This window comes from Sminthopsis crassicaudata, chromosome 1 (genome assembly GCF_048593235.1).
Source record: "Sminthopsis crassicaudata isolate SCR6 chromosome 1, ASM4859323v1, whole genome shotgun sequence".
Lineage (NCBI taxonomy): Eukaryota > Metazoa > Chordata > Mammalia > Dasyuromorphia > Dasyuridae > Sminthopsis > Sminthopsis crassicaudata.
This window is the reverse complement of record NC_133617.1, coordinates 492,100,574-492,115,526: the sequence shown is the minus strand read 5'-3', so window position 1 is coordinate 492,115,526 and position 14,953 is coordinate 492,100,574. Positions and strand designations below refer to the sequence as shown.

General features: G+C 34.5%; 1 protein-coding gene across 1 annotated transcript in view; it reads right to left on the bottom strand.

Annotated features, from left to right (window-relative positions):
- The window catches only part of TRPM6 (transient receptor potential cation channel subfamily M member 6), a 154,645-nt gene that overhangs the window by 112,952 nt on the left and 26,740 nt on the right, over positions 1–14,953 (bottom strand). The window contains 5 exon segments of the mRNA XM_074281417.1: positions 218–389; positions 4,138–4,262; positions 8,147–8,360; positions 11,200–11,380; positions 13,677–13,715. Of these exon segments, the coding sequence (XP_074137518.1) occupies positions 218–389; positions 4,138–4,262; positions 8,147–8,360; positions 11,200–11,380; positions 13,677–13,715 (731 nt within the window).

The following is a 14,953-nucleotide window of genomic DNA, read 5'->3' as shown; positions in this document are numbered from 1 at the left end:
CGAAAGCCCAGATACATAAATATGAGCAAGTTATTTAATTTCTCTTAGCATCAGTTTCCTCATATGAACAATGAGAGTTGAACTTGATGCCTCTATGTTTTTTTCCTAATTTTATATCTTATGATCTAATAAGCTCCATTTTGCTCAGTACAATTCCTTCTTTGCTTATATAGACATTCAATAAATACTTGTTGACTGACAATCAAGTAGTACTTACGGGAATTTATTTTTTGCAAGGACAGGTATTTTTCTAGGTTCCTCCTCAGCTTCATTTCATTTCCATATTTCCCCACAGTACCATCATCTGACAGAATGAAATGTGAGTGCATACTGTTGAGGGTGGTCAGCTTGCTAAGGGGATTGCCCAGAGTCTGATACAGGCACACCACCTGAGAGATCAAAGGAAGCAGAAAGCAATCAAGAATGAAAACAAAGGTCTAAGAGCTGACTTTGGAAATCATAAAGTTATAATGTGAATGAATCCCAATGAATCCCAATGCCAAATGAACTCAATACTAAAGTCTCAGATGTACACAAAAGATTACACAACTCTTTAAGACCAATTCACATCAGTAGAAGTTCCTTAGTGACAAGAAAATCCTTTAACCAGGAAAACTCCAAGGTCCAATTAAAAAAATAAACTTATTTGTAATATGGAAAAGTGAGTATGTTAAATTAAAGATTTTCATTTTATTAGAGTAATTAGAATAATAATAATGATCATGATGATGATAATATAGAAGCATCCTAGCATAGTACATGGAGTGCTGGGCTTGGATTCAAGAACCTATAAATTCTTGTACCCTGATTGAGGTCAGGGATTAGTTTTGAATGAATGAATGAATGAATGAGTATTTCTTAAGCACACACTATATGATACACACTCCCTATGAAACACATTTTAAAAAGTTAGACAGTTTCTAGTTTCCAGGAATTCACATTCTTACAAAATCACAAAATTAAGTATTAGAGACAGGGTCATATTTTCTAGAAACAAAGTTCATCACTTCTTATTGTTTGTTTGTTTTTTGTCTTACAGTCCAACTCGTGTTCTATTTTATTTTTATTTTTTAATATTTGTTATCTTTATTTTCCCCAATTACATGAAAAACTTTTTTTAGGATATACATGTGTTAGGTTCTTACTAAGTGCTAATGAGATAATGAGATATTAGGTTTTTACTAAGTGCTAAGTCGGTACTTAACAATTTTCTAGGTCTGGCCTTTCCTGGGAGTTTGACTTGTGATTTCCTGGGGAAGAGCTTGCATGCTTAGGAGGAGCAAGTTCATTGGTTGAAGTAATTTTTCCCAGAAGCCCTTGCATTATCCCACGCCCATTCTCTGGGAGGATAAAAGAGGGCAGCTCTGGAGGAAAAGGGAGTCTCTGCTCTAGACCAGACTTGAGGCAGCTCTCTGCAGGAAGGGAAATCACTTCTCTGGACCAGAGTTGACAGCAACGGTTCTCTACAGGAAGAAGAATCTGTCCGAGAGATTTGAGTTGACACAGCAGATCTCCTCTCAGAGAGCGATCGGCAGCTTCTGGAGACAACAGCACGTTACATACATGTGTCTTCATTTTTACATATTTCCACATGAATCATGTTGAGATAGAAAAATCAGAACAAAAGGGGAAACCATGAGAAAAAAAAAGATGAAAATTATATGTGTTGATCTACATTCAGTCTCCATGATTCTCTCTCTGGATGTGATGGCATTTTCCATCCAAAATTTATTGGGAGTCATAGAACTCATACCATACACTGAAAAAAATCACAACGCTACTTATTCCTAATAATGAAAATAACCTCACTATTAAAATTACAGTATAAATCAATATCCCAAATCAAAAGGATGATCATGAACAAATGAAACAGCAACTTATTCTATAGAAAACATCACCATCAATTTCTTCACTAATTCTCTAAAAGGATCCATGATTTTTACAAATGTAGAAATTCTTTTCACCAGTACATATCATCCCAATTCTTTTATACATCAAAGTATCTTCCCCTGGACTTCTCCTCTCTGACTGTGTATCTCCTGCCAGAACTTTTGTTTAAGGTTACCCAAGTCTTCATTTCAGGAACTTTCTCTACCAGGACATCCTCCCCTATTGGCCTTCCTCTTAGATGGTATTTTTGATGGGGGTTGAGGTCCCTTTCAGATTCCTTTCTGATTCCCCAACCCCCATGGCTCACCTTTGATTCACAAATCCTGATTAAAAAGCACCCTATTGAATTCCAATGATATCCAGGCTTTCCCCAGCCCCCACTGATCTGAACTAACTGAAAGCCCGCCAGAAGCCTGGGACTTCACCCACCTTCAACATCATCAAGCGTCCCCATTATAAAAAGGCAACACTAGACGCCATGCTTTTGCAGAAGTCCTAAGTATGGCATCCTTATGCCAAGGGTTTCTGTCCACCAGATCTAACCCAGTGCTCTTCAATATCTACCCTCAACTTTACTAATTAAACTTTACTTCTAAAATCCCTGCAATAAACCTTTTTATCAATCTAGATTTTTGGGCCTGTAAATTCATTTACAGGGGACACTGTGCCGTAATGGGACTATCTTTGCACGGACCAAAACAGGGTTCCCCCTTTCCTATCTTTCATCATTTTCTCTCCATGAAATCAAAGATTGTCCTTCTTGCTATTTGTATTTGCTTTTAAGTGCTTCATAAATACCTGACTGCCTTTTTGGATGACTGAATTAGATAATGTCTCATTCAGTATCCTTTCTATCTTAGTGAATGAAGTGCTACAACTGGAATCAGGAAAGTTTGAGTTCAAATCCTATCTCCACTTCTTGTTACTTGTCTTATCATAGGCAAGACAACAACTTACCATTCTAAGCCTGTTTTCTTATCTGCATGATGGAGAAAATTATATCTGTAGTATCTATTTCACAGGACTGAGAGTCAAATGAGTTAAATGATATAAAGGATTTTGAAATTCTTAAAGCAATATAAATTCAGCTATTGGCAGTGATGATATTACTGGTAGTAGTAGTAGTAGTAGCAGCAGCAGCAGTAGTAGTAGTAGTAGCAGTAATAGGAAATGATGATGATAATGATTGATGATGATACTCTTCATGAGTAATGATATCAGAACCTTCTGCTAAGAAGCCTCTCAAACACCAACATTTATAATGTGTTTAACTCTTAACTAAATCACTGCCAAACGAATTACCTAGAGTTTGATAAAAATGAATCTTTTGAAGGAACTGAAAAAACTGGGACCACTCTAGTGATTATTTGTTTTCAGATCAGTATATCTCTTTTTATAAGATTAAACACTTCAAGAAACAATCACACATAAAAACTCAATAGGTTAACACATTTTTAGAAGTGTGATGTCCTAACAACCTATAAGAAAGGTGCTTTTGTTAACATGATTACTGCTACCTTGTCAGAGTAGAACACTATTAAATTATGGTATATGAATGTTATGGAATTCTATTACTCTGTAAGAAATGACCAACAGGATGAATACAGAGAGGCTTGGAGAGACTTACATCAACTGATGCTGAGTAAAATGAATAGAACCAGAAGATCGCTGTACACTTCAATGTTGTATTATGATGTATTCTGATAGAAGTGGATATCTTCAACATAAAGAAGATCCAACTCACTTCCAGTTGATCAATGATGGACAGAAATAACTACACCCAGAGAAGGAACACTGGGAAGTGAATGTAAACTGTTAGCACTACTGTCTATCTACTCAGGTTACTTATACCTCCGGAATCTAATACTTAATGTGCAACAAGAAAATGGTATTTACACACATATGTTGTATCTGGGTTATATTGTAACACATGTAAAATGTATGGGATTGCCTGTCATCAAGGGAAGGGAGTAGAGGGAGGGGGGGATAATTTGGAAAAATGAATACAAGGGATAATATTATAAAAAAAATTACTCATGCATATATACTGTGGGAAAAAAATTCTAAATAAAATTTAAAAAAAGAATAGAACACTATTTGACAATTATTCTTTACAATCAAAATCATAACAATTCACTAACAAAAAAAAAACTTTTTTTCTTAAGAGAAAAAAAAGAGTTTCTTTATTCTATCACCATTAAAAACAAGAAAAAAGTGGTTAACTTTTTTAAGCCTTATTTTACTCACATCTTTTCCAATAAGATCTCTCTGGTTCTCAATGATTCCCCAAGGAGGGATTCCAATTGTTGAGATTTTCCTGAGGCATTGAGAGGAATGTGCTTTGAGAGCATCGCCAACATGCTTGGAGACTCCTATAAATATTCAGTTCAAAGGTCACACATTAGGTGCTACTAAGTTCCACTGTGCTCTTTTACTACCCCAAGGCCTTTCAAACTTTTATGTAGAACATTGTCACTTGAAGAAAGAAGGAGGAAAGAAGTAGAATATGCACTGTTTCTCTGAAAGCAGTTTTTTCAAGTAGATGAAAAATCTTATCACCTTAGCACTTTTAGTTTCTTCCAATCAATCTTACTAAATGTCTACCACGTGCCAGGCATTGCGTTAAACACTGGAAATACAATAAGAGGCAAAAGACAATTATTGCCCTTAAGCCCTTAAGGAGCTCACAATCTAATCCTAATGCTTCCCCCCTCACCCTGGTGAGGCAAACCTTTCCTGTTGATTTCCTAAATTGCATTGTGCTGGAAAATTATTTCATCCAATCTTTTGTTGGTTCTGTACTCCAGAATTAGATTTGAGCCATTATTTTAAAATTGTTTGGAAGGGAATTTGAATGAATTCAGGTGAGTTGTTCTCTTACTCTTCCATTTTGGCTCCCCTTTAGGAGGAGGATCTTTTTTTGAAAGTCACCCCAAAGTAACTGAACTACCTTCATAATTGCCAAGATCTTAAAACTTCAAGCATGTACCTAAGACAGTCTTGCTCAATTTCATCTGTTTTTTTATTCTCAAATTTCCATCATCTCTTTCATCTTATTTCAATAGAAATAAAACATCCAAAACACCCATTATAAAATGGACTTAGAAATCAAGTATAATCTTCTGTTCCTTATAAAGATGTGAATAGTATATACCTTAGGAAAATGTGACAATGTGCCATTTAATCACCCATGAATAATAGGTTAAAATCTTCCACTATTCTTAATCTAATAGAAGATTTTTTCCTTTTCATCACACTCTTGGCAATTAATCTATTTATTCATCCAAAAAGCATTTGAGAACTGGCCACATATGAAGCATTGTGCTAGATACACATTTGTGAAACAAGCATCTAGTATTTGATAATCTGGCAGGAAATATGTTACTTTGAAATATAGCACCATTTTATTTGTAGCTTTTTGTGACATAAAATAATTTACTTTGTGTTATTAAGTAGAGGGTTTTTGTTTTTTTAGTTTCAAGTGGCTTATTAGAATATAAGTAAGCACCTTGAGGAATAGAACTAGGTATTATCTTGAAATGTAACATATTGAATAGTTCAATACCTTATGCATTATAAATGATAAGAACAGGACTAAAGATTTATAACATAATTTCACTGGCATAAGTATAAGGAAATTCCCTTCACCAAGCTGATCACCTTCCCTGCAATTTATATTCATAGAGAAGTTTCTTAGAGCTCTGGAAGGTTAAATGATTTCTCCAAAGTCCCACTGATAGTACCTGTCAAAGGGAGCATGTTGAACTCTAATCTTCCTCAATTCAAGGCTAGCTCTCTAGTCATTACATCACATTGTCTCTAAATTCCTTATGTATGCTACATTATATACAACTCTAAAACGCTTGAAAAAATAAAGTACAACATGATACAATGAAGCATGTGGTAATAGTAGGCAAATATACAAGCAAAATTCAAAAGAAGAGGGGATTATTTCCAAATGTAGTAATTAAGGAGAGTTTTGTGAAGAACAACAGGAATCAAATCTAAAAGAGGAGAAAGTACTATTAGGCAAGAAGAGAGGAGGAAATACAAACAAATAATATATCCTAACCAAAGACACAAAAACGAAAGAGTACAATTAATGTCAGAAATTTTTCTGGTGCAAAGTGTTCATTAGAACAGTCGGAGATAAAGTAGGAGGAAAGTCCAAAGAAGCCAAATGTTAGATGGCCTTGAATAAAAAGCTAAAGAATTCTAAACTAAGCAATGCAGATCAATTGAAAGGATAGAGTTACATGATTAAAGCACGCATTTGCAGTAATTTGTGAACTCAGAATAAAGAAACCTCCCTCTGTCACATTTGTTTTGAAATACCGAGTACCTCTCCTCCATGGATTCAGACATCCAGTGGTAGAAGCTTCCTTGCTGTTCCTAGCACAAGGCATTCCAACACCTAACCAGCATTTTCATGCCTCCCAACTCTTTCCCCAGTATCTGAAATTCTCTCCCTGCTCATCTCCATCATCTGGTTCCCCTCCATTCCTTCAATTCCCATCTGCAATGCCATTTTTCACAAGACATTTTTCCCAATCTTTCTTTAATGTTAGTGCTTTCTTTCTGAGATGATTTCCAGTTTATTCTAAATATATCTTGTTTGTACATAGTGGTCTATATGTTGTTTTTCCTATTACACTGTGAGGTCCTTGAAATTAAGGGCTAGTTTTTGTTTTCCTTGATATCCCTAGAACTTAGCACAAGGGTTTAATAAATATTCATTGACTAGTGTTGTCTCTGTGTTCAGAACAGATTAGAAGAGGAAGTGGCTGAAGTTAAGAAAAAATAGTTAAGAAGCTTTTGTTTGCTACTGGAAATAGGCAATGTGGAACTAGAGCTCAAGAGAAAGATCTGGGTTATAAACATGCATTTGGGAGTCATCTGCACAGAAATGAAAGATAAAACTAAAGGAGTGAATAAATCATCAGGAGAAAAATGAGAGGAAGAGAAGAGCAATAAACTAAGAATGGAATATTTTAAAACATACTTCAATTAATAGAGCAAGAGGAAGGGAAATGAGCATTGGATGCAAAGAATATTACAAAAGGTAAAGAACAAGGATGGTGTGGCATAATTAATTTAGAGGCTCGTCAGGAAAAGTGAGTGGATCAGATAAAGTTGGCTCAGTTTAATAAACATTTCCACTAAATATTAGGGTAAATACAAAGTTATATGATACATGGCTTTTGCCCCTATGAAGCTTACAATCTACTTGGAAAATAAAATAAATACATAGTTAAATATCATGCATAATAATTCATGATAAGTACATTAGAAGAAGAAAACAAGCACAACATGAAGTCTATGGAGTAAGGTTATTAACAACAGAAGAGAAATGAGAGAAATGGCATTTGAATTTGATTTTAAGACTGCTAGTGTTTCAGCCAATGAAAGGGAATGGGATATTCTAGTCATAGGGAATAATATGAGCAAATACACAAAGTTGGAAAATCTTAAGGCATGTTTGGGAACAGAAAGCTAATTCAATTTGGGTAGAACAAAGAATAAAGAGAAGGAAGTAATAATTTGAGAATACCTTGGAGAGGAGAGCTGTTGAAAGATTGGGGAGGGCTAGCAGAAAAGGAAGGTTTGAAAGTAGAGTACTGCAATAGTTTAGGTGGGTAGCAATGGGGCTGATACCCCATAGGCTGTGAAGTAGAGAGGGGGAATCATGGAAGAAATTCTAGAAATGTAAAATCATAAAGCAAGTTAAGTATTGATTATCTATCACAATTTGAAGTGAAAGTGAGGAGGTTCATATGAATCCTCAGCAATGACTTATTTTGACAAAAAGATAATAAAATTATATTTCTAAAATCAGATTAATATATTCAATAAAATTGCAATACAATTCACTAGAATGAAGTGTCAGCTACGTGGATGTAATTTTAATAATGAATTACAAAAATATGTGCTGATGTAATTATAATGTAAACTGCATGAACTAAAAAGCCTTTTTCCTTTAATCTTTCCATAATTGGAGACTCAGGAGAAAAAAATTGATTTTTTTTCCCCCTTGCTTCTGTCAGAAAAAAAATTAACTTCCAGTTATTTCATTTTTGCATTACCAGCATTGATTTTTAAGTCATTTAAGTCTGTAACTTAGCCCCTCTCAAAATACCACATATTCCAGGACTCCTGCAAGATTTGGATGTCACTGTGCTCCCTAAGCCACTGCCCAGAATGGACCAAAGAGAGAAAGGAAAAATTAAGAGGTCAGATGAAGGCAGGTGTGCTCTACCTGTATTGATGCCTTCAGTTATTATCCATGCTCCTGTTGTCTCTGCAGCTTTGATCAGCCCTTGACTGAAAATCTGTTTCAGTTTGCAAGGCATCTCAAAGTTCTGAATGCCCCCATGAACAGAGATCACAAGCTTTGGCAGTTCCATTTTCCATTCTTTCAACATGAGATGTAAAAGCTGCTCCAAACTTGTATCATAAGATGTCCGTATATACTGAAATATATAGACAAATAAATAAAATAAATACTAACACTAAGAATGTTAGAAAAACTGAGTTTTTAAATTTGGCCACAATTATTAATAGTAATTAGTATATTATATTTCTATGTTATATATCAATTATATTGATATCATTTATTAATACATGCCATGTATTACATGTTATGCAATTGTACTTATCAATTATATTAATAAAATTATTAGATCTTAATTATTATTGATAGTATATATTACTTATATTTAATTATTTATTATAATTATATGTTATGACATATGAAGGCTAACTATTGTTATTATAATCATAATTAGATATTAATGCTAGCTATAAATAATATCATTATTATTAATAATGAAGCAGGTTGTGGTGCCTTTAAGAAACTAGCCCTTTCAGATTGATTTATTCCTTTCTGATTCCCAACCCCTCCTAGCAGATGCATTATCAATTCAGGAAGCTAAGACCTTTGATTCACAAATCTTGGTCAAAAGCATCCCTTTGAATTCCAATAGGAGAGCCGGGCTTGTCCCCAGCCCCTAATCAGATCTGAGCCAACTTGGGCTGTCCCAGCCCCCATTCTAATGATCTGCTCAGGTTTCCCAACCCCCACCAAGCAAATTCTAGCCCTTGATGAAACCCAGTGAGGAGCCAACTTTGGACTCTACCCACGGGCCCCTTTAGATAAATCTCTCATTATAAAAGGAGCCAGACTAAAATCCTCTCTTTGCAGAGGTTCCAAACATGGCAGCCCTACCCCTGGCACGCCAAGGGTCTCTGCCCCCTAGAATACTGTTTCCCGTGCCCTCTTATCTCTACCCTCACCTTTTACTAAATAGACTTAAACCTTATTTCCAATCCCTATAATAAACCTCTTTTATCAATCTAGATTTTCGGGGTCTGTAAATTCCTTTACAGAGAACTGCTTGCACCACCACTAAATCTCATTTAACTCCCTATCCTTTTGTCAAATCCTGAGGGGTTGCAGGGGAGCTCCATTTGACTCCCTGTACCCCGAAACTGCCACTAGACCTCAATTTCATTTGGGTACCCCAAATCTATATCTCATCAATAGTAGCTAGCACTTATACAGTACTTTAAGGTTTGCAAAGTGTTCTTACATATATTAATGCATTTGATTCTCACAATTCTATGAAAAGTATGCTATTAATATTCTCATTAATAAAACGTACTGAGGTATAGAGAGAGTTAGTGATAAATTTCATTTCACTGACATGTTTACTACACACACTGATGGATTTGGCTTTTTTCAACAATGAGGTGATTCAGGCCAGTTCCTATAGACTTGTGATGTAGAGAGCCATCTGCATCCAGAAAGAAGACTTAGGGACTGACTGTGGATCACTACATAGTCTTTTCAACCTTTTTTGTTGTTGATTGATTGTTTGTTTTTCCTTTTTGATTCTGATTTTTTCTTAGACAGCATAAGTGTGGAAATATGCATAGAAGAATTGCATATGTTTAACATATATTGATTTGCTTGCTGTCTAGGAAAGAATGGGGAAAGGGAGAAAAATTTGGAAAACAAGATTTAGAGATGTGAATATTGAAAACTATCTTTGCATATATTTTGAAAATAAAAAGCTATTATTTTAAAAAATTAAATTTAAAAAGATAGTTGTTGCCACCAAAGTGCATAGCACTGTCAAATGATTCAACATCAGAAATCAGTATGATTTTATCAATAGAAATGACATTAAAAAAGCATTTCCATTTGCTTTGCCTCTGCATCCACCCACTGGAACTTTTCCACTTGACCTACAACTGAAACATTCCATAAGTGTTATTTCCCCCCATTAGAATGTGAATCCCTTCCAGGTAGTTAGCTTATTTATATTTGTATCTACAGAGATTAGCATAGTATTTTGCATAGAGTTGGCATTTGGTAAATGCTTTCTTCATTCATTCATGTTATAACTCAGCAACAACTCCTTCTTTTAAGGATAAATCATCTTATTTTATTAGTCAGATCCTTTCTGCAATGACATCTACTGACTTCCATATCACTCTTCCCTTCTTCCTTGATAACCATTAGCACCCCTGGTTTAGTCTTCCTTTCCACCCTAATTTTTATTTCCCCAATCACATTTTCTACAATATAAACAAACTGGACTCCGTCTATTGCCTAAAGCTAAAATGTATCTCTAATTTTTATGCTTTAAAGACCATCCTCAGGGATGCTTAAAATCTACTTCCCTCTTCATCTTTACCTGACTCAGTTCCTTCACCATGAAGCCATTTTTGATCCATTTGGTGAAAGTGGACAGTCCCCCATGCTTTAAGACTATAGTTCTTCTTGAGGGCAGGAACTATATCACCTTTCTTCTCTGTATTCTTAGCACCTAGAAGCATGCACCTCATGCTTAATAAGTTATTACTGAACTGGGTTGGTTAGAAATGACTAGAAATTTTAATATTTATACTTTAGTCACTGCTCTATTCTTCCACAGAAAATTTCCTGCCGAACTTTATCAAAGATCTTTTGCCATCCAACCAAATGGTTACAAGGAATTCTGTCCTTCATTAGGTAAAAGCTTGTCTAAACAAAGGCATCTAGCCTTGGGCCAATGGGTTTAGATGATCTCTCCAATTCTCATCTGGGAGAACTCATTTCCTTTTGATACAAAAGAGATTTTGCTCATTTCTATCTGAGGGATCAATTACATTTGAAGTGGAACGGATACCATCTCTAAACAAAGTCTCCTAAAGCTCTCTATATAACTACACTTTCTTGCAATTAACCTTTCTCCTTGTGTTAGAACACTAAAATAAAGTTATTGTGGGTTAAAGCTGACTAAAATCTTTGTATTATTAACAAACCTTGGCATGGTAGGTATGTTTCCCATCCTGGAAGTTAATAGTGCCAAAGGTATCAGTAGGACTTTTCTTTGTGTGTTTTTCCACAGACCATTCTTCCTCTTCTTGGCCCTGGGTAGTGGAAGAGACAGCCCAATGATATGCCATCCCATGATGTTCTCCAATCAATCGGCCACAATAGCACCTAAAATTAAAACAAATTAAGTTTTATAAACAATTAACAATAATACACCAACCATTTTTTCCATATTTTGCCTCTATTTTATGGCTGATACACGTTGAATATTGATAAAATCAACTATTCAGAGTTTTACCATTAACTCTCTGACCATGAAGCCAAATCATTTAACCTCTGAGGACCTGTTTCCTCAACTGTAAAATAAAGGTATTAGAACAGTTTCTTCAAGGTCCCACTAAAATTTAGGACTCCTAAAATTTAAATTAACATTCTAGATCTATTCCTTTCATCTTCATTGTTTTCTAAGTACTGACAACTGATTAAATCATAATAGGAGGATGTTGCTTTATCCATTAATGAGTAATACTAAAAGTATTCATTTACTATAGATTTATGAGGTACCTACTGTAGATAAGAGAAAAACAACACTATTGATGAAATAAATGAGAGAACTGACTAAATAACTGAGTTGCCCAGGTCACCAAGCTAGTAAGTGTGTGAGTTTAAATTTGAATTCAGGTCTTTCTGACTCCAGATCCAATAATCTATCCAGTGTATACTTAGGTACCCGGGAAGAAATTAAGGAAATATTATTTATAATGTCAAAAATTAGAAAGCCAAAGAGTGTAGATAGGCATAAGAATAACATGAGAGAACTTATATTAATATAAATCCCCAAACATATTTTGAAAATGATACTTTACAAATCTGATCTTTTAAAAAGAGATCTATACTGATTTGTCTTGTGCAGCAAGATAATTGCATAAATATGTATGGCTATATTGGATTTACACATATTTTTATCATGTTTAACATATATTGGATTACTTGCCATCTAAAGGAGGGGGGTGGAGAAGGGAGTAGAAATTGGAACACAAGGTTTTGCAAGGGTCAATGTTGAAAAATTATCCTTGCATAGGTTTTGAAAATAAAAAGCTTCAATTAAAAAAAATTAATAAAAGACCTATTGAGGAAGGCTGTTGTTGGCCATTCATTCTTAGCTAAATTTTCATCTGAACAATATTTCACCCTAGCTAGGCTGTACTCTCAAAGACTTTATTTCTTTACAAACACTACTCCATTAGTAGGAGAAGGAGAATGATATATGGACAAGGCAAGCCCAATTTACACTCACCTAATGACTAATTTGTTAAACATTTTTGTCATTGTACTGTTGCTTTTTTTTTTTTTTTACTTTAAATAATAGCTTTTTATTTTCAAAATATATGCAAAGATAGTTTTTAACATTCAGGCTTGCAACACCTTGTGTTCCAATTTTTTTCTCTCTCCTTTCCCCTCCTTCCTCCTAGACAGCAAGTAATCCAATATATGTTAAACATGTGCAATTTTTCTATACATATTTCCTTATTTATCATGCTGCACAAGAAAAATTAGATCAAAAAGGGGAAAAATGAGAAAGAAAGCAAAAAGCAAGCAAACAACAACAAAAAAGGTGAAAATACCATCTTGTAATCTACATTCAGCCTCCACAGTCCTCTCTCTGGATGGATCTCTTCATTGTAAGTCTATTAGAACTGGTCTGAATCACCTCACTATTGAAAAGAGCTATGCCCATCACAGTTGATCTTCACATAATTTTGTTGTGGCAGTGCTCTTGGTTCTATTCACTTTACTTAGCAATAGTTCATATAAATCTCTCCAGGTCTTCTGAAATCATCCTACTGATCATTTCTTACAGAACAATAATATTCCATAACATTCATATACTATAACTTATTCAGCCATTCTCCAACTGATGGGCATCCATTCAGTTTCCAGTTCCTTGCCACTACAAAAAGAGCTGCCACAAACATTTTTCCCTTTTTTATGATCTCTTTGGAATACAGACCCAGTAGAAACACTGCTGGATCAAAGGGTATGCACAGTTTAATAGCTCTTTGGGCATAGTTCCATGTTTCTCTCCAGAATGGTTGGATCAATTCACAACTCTACCAATAATTGTACAGGGTTTTTTGTCCCAGTCATTTTCAACTCGTTGTGACCCCATTTGGGATTTTCTTGGCAAAGATATTAGAAGGATGTGCCATTTCCTTCTTCAGGTCATTTTTATAAATGAATAAATTGAGGCAAACAGGGTTAAGTGACTTGTCTAGGGTCATACAGCTAGTCAATGTTTGAGACTGGATATGAACTCGGCAAGATAAGTCTTCCTAACTCCAGTATGGAATTCCAATCGCTGCACCACCTAGTTGCCCACTAAACATTTACTTCCAGAGGAATAATTTAAATTGACTCAATCCCAAGTCACACAGTGATTCTTTTTTTCTTATTTTAATCTTACCGTATTAAATTCTGACACACTTGGCATTCTGCAGTGCATCTAAAAGAACAAATTAAAACAGCTATTAATTAATCCATAAATTTTAAGGTCAATGAAGCTTTCAGATGGGTACAAGTAATTTCTTAGGAATATATATACAATAAACTCTCTTGTGGAGTGTATAAAGAATTTATCTCATATTCTAGTTAAAAGTATTAATATAACCATCAAACACTGATTACCTATCTTCAGGGATAAAAATGAAACAAAATGTCACAAAACAACTCAACTGAAAATCTCATGTTCCTTCCTAAAACTTACTCTACTTAACTTGCAATTTTTAGTTTAGCCTAGTATTTTAAATAAAGAAATCTTGACTAATAAAGAACTGTATCCAAGAAAAATGGCAGACGCTAGAGATTGGATGCAAGGTATTACAATTTATTCAGAAAGTTTTGTCTACACTGTATATGAATAACTGCCTGACTTTTTAGATAAATCTCAATTAAAAGGTTACCAAAAAAAATTTTAAATGAAAGGCAGCTTGGTTTAGTGGAAAGATGTGGATCTGTTTTCAAATCTTCCCCTTTCCCCCTCTCCCATTTTCCTATATTTCCTCCAAGCCTCACTTCCTCTCCATGGGTTTCAATTTGACTAGGTAACCACAAAGGTCAATCCCATGATCTTAGGAAAATGAAATCATTTAGATTCTCTCCTTATGATCATGAATAGGCATGAATAGTTCTAGAGAAGAAAGAAGTCAATGTTAATATCAAAAATACTACCTAACATTTATATAGTGTTTAATATGTGTCAGGAACTATGCTAAGTGCTTTATAATTTTTATTTCATTTGATCCTCAACTCCTGGAGTTGGGTACTATTATTATGTGTGCTATTATATAATCATCATCATTAGCAGTTCTATTAATAGGCTCACAGAGCTAGCAAGTACTCAGGTATTCCTTAACTTCACACCTAGTATTCTATCAACAGGGGCTCCATCTAGCTGTCCCAATAGTATTGATCAGTAGAGAAAAGTAGAATTCAGATGAAGATAAAGATTCTAGTATCCAGACAAAAAATAGACAGGGAAGATTCAATCTATTTTCTGTGGGTCAGTCAATAAGGTAAGATAAAGTATTCATTCTTTAAAGGATGAGTCTACATAAAAATTCAAGTATTTTCCCCCTAGCTAAATTCTCCAGAAATATTTTTGAATCCTCAAAACAAACACAACCAATTTCTCAAGTAAATCACCATATTTTTTTTCAATATCCTAAATAGTATGTTTTGGTT